This window comes from Nicotiana tomentosiformis, chromosome 10, assembly GCF_000390325.3.
Source record: "Nicotiana tomentosiformis chromosome 10, ASM39032v3, whole genome shotgun sequence".
Taxonomy (NCBI): Eukaryota; Viridiplantae; Streptophyta; class Magnoliopsida; order Solanales; family Solanaceae; genus Nicotiana; species Nicotiana tomentosiformis.
In genome coordinates this window covers 6,557,544-6,568,124 of record NC_090821.1, presented here as the reverse complement: position 1 = coordinate 6,568,124, position 10,581 = coordinate 6,557,544, and the positions used below count along the sequence as shown (strand labels likewise).

General features: G+C 38.2%; 2 protein-coding genes across 2 annotated transcripts; both read right to left on the bottom strand.

The window, feature by feature from the left end:
- Nucleotides 1-1,280: 1,280 nt before the first annotated feature.
- On the bottom strand, nucleotides 1,281-1,898 carry LOC138899706 (uncharacterized). The gene has a single exon (XM_070186390.1). It carries the CDS (start codon nucleotides 1,896-1,898, stop codon nucleotides 1,281-1,283), a length of 618 nt encoding a protein of 205 aa, XP_070042491.1.
- Nucleotides 1,899-8,939: 7,041 nt separating this feature from the next.
- Nucleotides 8,940-9,431, bottom strand: LOC138899705 (uncharacterized). The gene has a single exon (XM_070186389.1). The coding sequence runs from the start codon at nucleotides 9,429-9,431 to the stop codon at nucleotides 8,940-8,942; it is 492 nt and encodes a 163-aa protein (XP_070042490.1).
- Nucleotides 9,432-10,581: the final 1,150 nt, after the last annotated feature.

The following is a 10,581-nucleotide window of genomic DNA, read 5'->3' as shown; positions in this document are numbered from 1 at the left end:
TTTACACACATCACTAGGATAAGCAGATGTTTGGACTTGTAAAATTCATTTTGATATTGATCTGTGTGAAGGTGCTTGAATGATCGAAAATATTAGAGGCATTCTAGAGCATGTGTTCTGGTAATTCCCTCGAGTAATTATTCATAATGTGCTTATATGTATATGAACTAATGTATAAATTGCTTTATATCTTAGTTAGTTAAATTCAGGCATGAATATGTTTTACCTTTGGGCTTAATGATGAGTGGCCCAGTTTTGGGGCCTTGTATGATGGGCCAGCATTTCCATCCCACGTAATAGAGATCTAGATACAGCATATATGGGCTGTTCATTTCAAGTTTTGGTTTATTATACATTGGGCTCAAGCCTAGCCCATCTCTGTTAGACTTCTAAGATATTTGAGATGATAGAAAGCTGCAGTCAAGTGTGTATCTCTGGTGCTTGTATAAATTGACTGAGGAGATATCCACTGTATCCTATATCTAGTCTGGTGTTGGTTAAGAAATTCAGTTTGCCCACTAGTTTTTTGTAATATGTGGGATCTGGCAGAAGAGTGCCTTCATTGGCTTTTAATTTCAGAGCAGGATCAAGAGGGGAAGATAAGTTGCTATAGGCAAAATAATCATACTCCTTTAACAAGTCTAAGGTGAACTTCCTTTGAGAAATGATAATACCATCTGGCTTGTAAAGAACTTCTAAGCCTAAGAAATAGTGAAATCTCTCTAGGACTTTGATCCTAAACTGGTTATCAAGGAATGCCTTCAAGTTGGCTATCTCCACTGAATCGGTACCAGTAATGATAACATCATCAACATACACAGCTACAAAGATACTGGAGGATGAGGTCTTTTTGGAGAATAGTGAATATTCATTCTCAGAATGTTTGTACCCCATTGATGACAAGGCTTCAGTTAGCTTGGCATACCACTACCTGCTGGCTTGTTTCAGTCCATACAAAGACTTGTTTAGCTTGCAAACCATCCTGTATGAGCTAGACTGATCAATCAGAAGACCTGGTGGCACCTCCATATATACTTCTTCATATAGGTCACATGAAGGAATGCATTGTTTATATCAAGTTGGAATATATCCCAGCCCTTCTTCACAGCAACAGTAACTAAGGCTCTAAATATTGTCATCTTGACAATAGGGGAAAATATCTCTATATAGTCAATCCCTGCTTATTGAGTGTAACCTTTCACCACTAGTCTATCCTTAAATCTCTCAATGCTTCCATCTTCTTTATGCTTGACTTTATAAACCCATTTACAGCCTATTACCTATTTTTCAACTGGCAAAGGTACTAAGTCCCAAGTATGATTGGCATGAAGAGCTTCAAATTCTTGTGTCATGGCTGCTTGCCATGCAGGATTAAGTGTTGCCTCTCCATAAGAGGATGGCTCACTATCATGGCTAACATTTGTCACTAAGTGCTGACTTTCAGAACATAGATCATCAGGGGTGATGTGATTATGATTAGAGAAAAGTGCATTTAAAGAAGGTGAGCATTGAGAGGTAGCAGGTTGAGTTCTGTTAGGAAGGGTACAAATATAATCTTTGAGGTAAGTAGGATTTTTGTGTGTTCTGTTGAACTTCCTGATTATAGTTATTTCTGATTGAGTAGATGTGGGTGAATAATGACTAGCAACTTCATATGAAGATGCAAGGACAGAGTCATAAGGGAATGAGATGTTAGGTGTGTGTGTTAAAGTGTCATTAATAGGAGAGAACTCAGGGTGTTGATGCACACCTGAAGATGTGATATCTACAGCACTTTGAACACCAGGAAGTGGACTTTCACTCTCAATATAAGTAGGAAAGGTGACTGATTTGAAGACATTATATGGGGAAATATTCTTAGGAGTTAGAGTAAAGGGAAAGATATTTTCATAAAACATCACATCTCTAGAGATATGTATATTCCTAGTGGCTAGGCTTAGTACTTTGTAACCCTTTGTCCCAAAAGGATAGCCTATGAAGACATGAGGAGTTGTTCTGGCTCAAATTTATCCCTGTGCACCTTAGGTATAGTAGGGTAACAAAGGCAACCAAAGCTCCTCAAATGAGAGTAATTGGGTTTCTTGTGTTACAAAAGTTCAAAAGGTCATTTGTTGTTTAGGTAGGTAGTAGGTTATCTGTTAATTAAGTAGGTGGCTGTCAGAATGCATTTTCCCTAATATCTAGTTGGTAATTTGGACTGAAACTTAAGTGCCCTAGTAGTTTCTAGGAGATATTTGTGGTTTCTCTCTACTACCCCATTTTGTTGTTGTGTGTAGGGGCAGGTTTTCTGATGAATGATGCCTTTGGATTGATAAAATGTGGTAGCTTCATGACTGGTAAACTCCATCCCATTGTTAGATCTGATAGTCTTTACAGAAGTATTGAATTGGTTTTCAATCATGGTTATAAAGGCTTTAAGGGCTTGTAGAGCATTGATCTTACTGCTTAGTAAATGTGTCCAAGTGGACCTACTGAAATCATTCACTAATATGATAAAGAACTTGTAGTTATCATGAGTAGTGACATGGTAGGGACCCTATATGTCAATATATAGTAATTCAAATATTTGAGTAGAGGTATTATCGCGCCCTTTTTTCTCACGAAGGCGGGTTTTGACATGTGACAACTCTTTTAAATGGGTATTAAAAGAGAAGAATCACCACCTAATAATTTTTAAGGTGCGTTAGGGCACCTATTTGCAAATAACTCTCCTGCTACCCGATTACTGTGTTGAAGTTATTACTTAAAGGCGCTCTAATTCAATTCTAAAGGTATCCTATGCGTGCACTACCCGTCCCATTCCTATGGTATAGGAGGCTTTGGACCTACTATTAAGTGGTTCTAGACTTTACTTAGGTTGCTCAAAATGATAAAATTAGGCGACATTCAAAACAGATAGGATTGCACACAATTGCAATGAAAGGCTCAAGTTGACCTCTACACATAGGCACAAAAGCATGTGATCAGATTCTTATATTAAGCAATAGACAATTTCAGAGTTAAGACTTAGAGTCATTAAGTCCTATAGGCATGGCCTCTTGGTGATTCTGAATTCCAGTATCGTACAAGCAGCGTTGTTGTTTCAGACTAATGAATCCGCAGATTATAGGTATTACAAATCCTATAGGCATGATCTCTAAATTGTTTGTGCAATGAGGCAGTGAAACTGTTTGAAAGCTCAGAATTAATAGCGCTTGATTTATAAACAGGTTTTCTAGGCATATAATCGTATCCTATAGTCAGGATTTCTAACAATTGACAATTAGACTTGATTTTATAACATGTTATCCCTATAGGCATGCTATTTAAGTGAGGCAGTGCAAAAGCAACATGAAGCAGTTGATCAATTATTAAACCTTATAGTCATGGTATTTAGATTAGCGAAAGTATTGCATTATTGTATCCTATAGGCATATAATCTAAAAGCATTGAATAGTAGACATAGAAACAAGTGTAGCATATTTTGACGAGTTAAATGAAGTGTGTACGTGATTCCTATAGGCATGGTTCCTATTAGTGCAACATACACTAAACAAAACAACGGGTAAGGCATGCTGGACGTAATAGCAAATAGAACACATAAACCCTATAGGCATATTTTCTACCCTTTTTATGCTAGTATTAGAATACCCCAGCCCCTCTTTTACTAATCTCCCCATTATTCGTTATTACAAATTATTACAGGACAAATAAATAATGCAAACAGAATAAAACAGTCATAAGCCCAATAGGACAACTAAAAGCCCCACACAAAGAAATCCTCTGACTTTCTGGGCCTTCAACAGTCTTGCTCTCCGGACAACCAGCATACCCAAATCCCAAGCTCACAAGGATAACTAGAATGTGCCTGAATCCAGTACCCAGGTCCAACAACACATATGGCCCATCAAACCAGGCCCAAACGCGAAGACAATTGTCTTGTTTACCCAGTAACCAACAACAAATGCCACAAGTAACAGCCCACACAAACTAATTACTCAAATAACTTAAGATATAGACGTATACACAGGGGAATACTTAGGTGTTATAGCTAATGAAGAAACTGGAGTTGTTAAACATGATATCCCAGAGGTAAAGAAGCACATGAATAAGAATAAAACAAAAACTCGCAAAGAGATTTCAATAGATAGGGGTTTAAAACAAACATGGTACAGAACTGATTCAATAGGAATTCACATATAGAAAGTTTACCATGAGGGTCTAAAGTAAGACATGCTTGAAACTAGTCCTACAAAATAATTATATAGACACAGTTCCATAGGGTGACAGAGTAACTAGAAGGTATTCGTTTAATTCTAAAGAAACTAGAGATTCTGCAGGTTGATCATGTATGATAAGTTTAGTTGTACATCCAGGATTACCCAAAGGCATTAGACTCTAGTAAATTTAACACTAGCATGACAAAATTTCATCATGATAACAGAATTACAGTAACATAGAACAATTAAAACTTTGTTGGGGTTCACTAAAGGTATAAATCATGCTTGGTCTGAAAACTTTAAACAGTATTGGCATGCAATAACTCATTCGATCATGGATTAATTCTAAGGAAAGTTATCAGCTTGTTCATGATTGTACCAAGTGTGAGATATAAAGAAGGCATAGTCACAACTAATTGGTAATCAAACAAGACTTCTTAAAAGCAGGCAGACTAGTAGGCATAGTCCAAATCGACTTACAAACACCCACTTAGTTCAAATGTGAGAGACTTAACACATTCAAATTTAGGTAAACATCAATCATCTCAAGAAGGCTAAAAACTCTAAGGTGATACAGGGACTCATGGAAGATGAAACTATACAAAATTGAAGGTTAACTCTAAAGTCAGGTAACGCTTAAGAAATACAGAATCCATTCGAGTCAAATACACATAATGAGAGTACAATATATATGTTGAGGCCTATCAAGTTCGATACTAGAGAACATAAAACTATAGGACATCGTTAAGATAATAGGATTACAATAAAGCCTACCACAATATAGTGTTGGGGGGGTTCACAAATAGCAAGGAAACTGAGTCATGCTTACTCATGAAAGTTCAAACGATATTGGTACACATAACACACACGATATAGATAAATAGAATGGAAATAGTTAAAATTATAAGAGCGAGGAACACTAACCAGCTGCAGATTAATAGGGAAGTAAAGGAAAAATCGAGTGCCAATGGTAGTTTAGTCAGCAGTAATAGAGAAGGAACAACAGGACTCCCAAAATCCGAGTGTGTTAGAGTTTCCACGAGTTTCAAGTGAACCCCGAGCAATGCTCGCACCGAGAAAAGAACAACAGTTAAATTCTGGTGGCTTTGGCTTTGAGCCGGCCAAGGTGTCGAACTTAGAATAGTAGTACGAGTGAGAGTAATAGCAGTAATAATGTCTCCAAAAGAGAAATTAGGGAAGGGTTATATAGTAGCAAAAATTGAACATCCAAACAAGGAAACATAGTCAATCAAACATAAATAAGGAAAGAAGAGCATGCAGAATCGATTTAGAACCAAATTAGGAAAAAAATTAGGCAAACCCTAGTTTTGCCCGAAATCACAAATTGGCCGAAGAAAATCAGTCTCATATAGCCTGGTGGTGAATTTATCAGGTTGAGAATATGGTAACAATCAAGAATCTGAGCCAAAGAAACCTCCCAAATACCGGTTTCCTTAAATAACTCCATACCAAACGAGTAGTGTCAAGAAAAAAGGAAAGAAATGTTGTGAGTACAGAAAAAGGAAAGGAAATATGGGAGATTTTCATATTTTCTTGGATACGGACCGGGATTTGGAGTGAAGCGGTTAGGGTTTGGCGTGAGATGAGAGGAGAGTGTTTGAGGGCGATGGTCTTTGATAAGTGGTAGGGTTTTTGGGTGAGTTTGGTTAATTAAAGAGAGGGATGGTTTATGGGTCGTTGATCATTTGAGATCAACGACCAAGATTAAAAGAGAGATGGGGCGGGTCACAAAACGGGTCCCGATCGGGTATAGAGAAGGGGTCGTTTGGTTGGGCTGTTGAAGGCGAAATGAAGCGGGCCAAATGTTTTGGGCTTGTTTTTGGTCCGAAATTCACTTTAAAACTGTGCCATAATTTAAATACACGAAATTTTATCAAAAAATAATTTATTAAAAGTAATTAACAAATAATAAAATATTATTTATGTAGTAAATTATTTGAAAATAATAGCTTAACATTGTAAAAATATAAAAATGTTATTTGGGCACAAATATAAGAATATAATTATGCATAGCATATAGGCTATTATTACAAAATTGTGTAAATAGCTTAAAATAGAAATATAATTATATGAAATGAAGTAATTTATTATGAAACATATATGTGAATGTAAATAATAAATTTGGATGATTAACTCATCACAAAATAATTTAAAGGGGTAATTAATACATATTCAAGTAATTTAAAAGCAAAAAAATCAATTTTAAAGCTTTAAAAATTATGGAAAATTATAAAAAATACTTATATGACCCATGTAAATTAGGTAATAATGCAAAATAATATTTTGAAAGTATACATGATATTTATAAAATGTGAGGGCAAAACCGGGTATCAAAAGCTGTCGGGTAAAGAAAATGATGACCAATTTTGTCCGAAATGATCGGGGGATGATGCGTTTTTGAAACAATGGGGACCGAACCTTGGTTTTTGAGTTGCCTACATATCCCTAGTATTACGGAAATCAGGCCGTGTGTAGTTATGGATCCAACGGTGAATGAAACCGATGAAGTTGTTATAAGAGTAGTTGTGTGTTTCGCAAAGGATCTTTTGGATATTATAGGGTCGTGAGTAACTGATAATCTTGGGTGAATCTATGAACGCAAATTTGAACGTTACAGATGTATAAGGTGATTACTTAAGCGGTTACAGAACAGAGGGTAATCAATAGCTAATTGTCGGTTACGTTTGAGGTGATCGAAGGATGTGAACGCTGTGCACGGAAATCGGAGCGAGAATTGCTCCTGTTTGTAGAACGGTTACCTCCCGAGTTACCTGCAAAACTTAAAACACGATGCACGCGAATATATATATGGGGTTACTGTGAAAATTTAAACATGATGCAAATTCTCTTCGGACCATGAGAGTTATCTTTGGATGATGAGGATGATGCCCTTAGACCATGACGTCCTGGGCCATGAAGCGTATGATAAGGGATTCGCATGCCACGGAATGGTGTCCTCGGGCCATGAGGATGGTGCCTATGGACTATGACGCCTTTGAATAATGATATGCAATTTCGAGAGATCCTCCGGCCATGGCATGATATCTTCGGGCTATGAGGATGATACCCTCAGACTATGATGCCTTCGGACAATGTGGCGATATTTCAGCACATGAAATGCAAAGATGCAGAGATCTCAATCGTTTAATAGGGGAAATAGGTAATACTTAATCATATACGAGAACGAGACAAGACAAGTCTTAGTCTTGTATGAGATGAGGGCAGTGCTTAGACTTATGCAAAGAAAGGAGACAGTGCTTAGTCTTATGCAGTATAGCAGAGACAGTGTTTAGTCTCATGCAAGGGAAGGCAATTCTTAGCCTTATTTAATAACAGAGGCAGTGCTTAGCCTCATGCAAGGAATGAAGATAATGCTTAGTCTCATGCAAGGAAAGGCGATGCTTGGCCTTATGTAATGATGGAGGCAATGCTTATCCTTATGCAAAGAGTGGAGACAATGCTTAGTCTCATGCAAAGGAAGGCAGCGTTTAACCTTATATAATTATGGAGGCAGTGCTTAGCCTCATGCAATGTAATGGAGACCATATTTAGTCTCATGCAAAGGAAGGCATCGTTTAGCCTTATGCAATAATGGAGGCAATGCTTAGCCTTATGCAATGTAATGGAGACAATGTTTAGTCTTATGTAGAGAAAGGCAGTGTTTATCCTTATGCAATGATGAGGGAAGTTCTTAGCCTCATGCAATGTAATGGAGACAATGTTTAGTCTCATGCAGAGAAAGGCAGTGTTTAGCTTTATGCAATTATGAGGGCAGTGCTTAGCCTCATACAATGTAATGGAGACAATGTTTAGTTTCATGCAGAGAAAGGCAGCGTTTAGCCTTATGTAATGATGAGGGCAGTGCTTAGCCTCATGCAATGTAATGGAGACAATGTTTAGTCTCATGCAGAGAAAGGCAGCGTTTAGCCTTATGCAATGATGAGGGCAGTGCTTAGCCTCATGCAATGTAATGGAGAAAATGTTTAGTCTCATGCAGAGAATGGCAACATTTAGCCTTATGAAATTATGAGGGCAGTGCTTAGCCCTATGCAAGAAGAGCAATGATTAAATGCAGGAGGGCAAAGTATTTCTTAGCTTGACACGTTTGCATTTGGCAACTTCTGTCAGTGTGAAGATAGTGATCTTGTTGTATGTATATAGTTGCAGACGTTCTTGTTAGGTCCATTGTGCCTGTATCCAAAGAAAAATTGTGAGTTTTTTGGGGGAAGGTTGGTTCGTGCTCTCAATTCCTTTCTTTGCCTTTGCTCCTGTCTTGAGGTCCTATTTGAGTCACCCTGGGTAACGTCTGGCTACTACAGAAAATAAATGTTTTGAAAGATATACATTTTTGATAAATCGTTTATATAACAAGGTCGTTTGTTCAAAATATGTGATGATGCATAAAACAAATAACGTTCGAATCGGAGACTGTGACGCGTTTTGAGACATTGTAACCTCCTCAGTCCGAAATTTTGAGGACCCTCCTAAAAATTCTGCCCCAGTTTATATGCGTACTTCTTGTGATACACTTCTTTGGTGACCCTAAACATGATGAGATCTGACAAACTCGAGACCTTGCCCCAGTTTCTGACCATAGGGGGAATAAAGAGCTTATTATGAAGTGACCGAACACACAGGGCTGCCTACGTATCCCCTCTTAAACGGGAATCAAGTCAAGTGTAGTTCATGTTACATCAAATAGAAAGGGCAAACATAATCTTAAACATAATATCTCTTGACTGCGTCCGAGTTGATAGGTTTTGGCCATATCTCTCCATCTATTTTTGCAAGTATAAGTGCTCCTCCTGTCAGTACTCTGTGAACCATGTAAGGGCCTTGCCAATTGGGTAAGAATTTCCCATTTGCTTCATCCTGATGTAGGAAGATTCGTTTCAGCACCAATTGCCCCGGTGTGAATTGCCTTGACCTAACCTTTTTATTGAAAGCCCTTGCTATTCTGTTCTGGTAGAGTTGACCGTGACACACTGCGTTCATTCTTTTACCATCAATGAGAGCTATTTGTTCATACCGGTTCCGTACCCACTCTGTGTCGCTGAGCTCGGCTTCCTGTATGATTTTTAAGGAAGGAATCTCCACTTTGGCAGGGATAACGGCTTCGGTACCATAGACCAGTAGATAGGGGTTGCCCCAGTTGATGTACGAACTGTGGTTCGGTAACCGAGTAAAGCGAATGGTAGCTTCTCGTGCCATTGCTTGTAATTGTCTACCATTTTCCTCAATATTTTCTTGATGTTCTTGTTGGCGGCTTTTATGGCTCCATTCATTTTCGGCATGTATGTTGTAGAATTTCGATAGTTGATCTTGAATGTTTCACATATGGCTTTCATCAGGTCACTGTTGAGATTAGCGGCATTTTCAGTAATGATTGACTAAGGTACTCCAAATCGACAGACAATGCGATCCCTGACAAAATTTACTACGACCTTCTTAGTCACAACCTTATAGGACGCGGCTTCAACCCATTTTGTGAAGTAGTCTATAGCCACTAAAATGAGCCTGTATCTATTTGAGGCAGCAGGTTTAATTGGTCTGATGACATCCATGCCCCAAGCAGAGAAAGGACAGGGTGAAATCATTGCATTGAGTTTGTTGGGTGGCACTCGTTTCATATCAGCATGTATCTGGCATTAGTGACACTTTTGAACATATTTGATGTAGTCTGTCTCCATAGTCATCCAGAAATAACCTACTCTTAATATCTTCTTGGCCAAAACGAAACCGTTCATGTGAGGTCAGCAAGTTCCGACATATATTTCTTCGAGTAATCTAGATGCTTCCTTGGCATCCACACATCGCAACAGCCCCAAATCAGGAGTCCTTCTATATAGAATTTCTTCGCTTTGAAAGAAATGGTTGGCCAATCTTTGAAGCATGCGCTTCTGAGTGTGAGTAGCATTCTCTGGGTATTCTCTCTTTTCTAAGTATTCCTTGATATCGTGGAACCATGGATGTCCGTGAAACTCTTCTTCAACATGAGCACAATAAGATGGTTGCTTATGAATTCCTATTGGAATAGGATCGATGAAATTCTTGTCTGGATGTTGTATCATGGAAGACAAGGTAGCTAATGCATCTGCAAACTCATTCTAAATCCTTGGAACATGTTTGAATTATATCTTAGTAAACCTCTTGATCAGTTCGTGTACACAGTGCAAGTATGGTAATATTTTAGTATTTTTAATAGCCCATTCTCCTAGTACCTGGTGTACTAAAGGATCAGAATCACCGATTACCAGCAACTCTTGAACGTTCATGTCGATGGCCAACCTAAGCCCCAAGATGCAGGCCTCATATTCCGCCATATTATTGGTGCATGGGAACCTGAGTTTTGCGGATACCG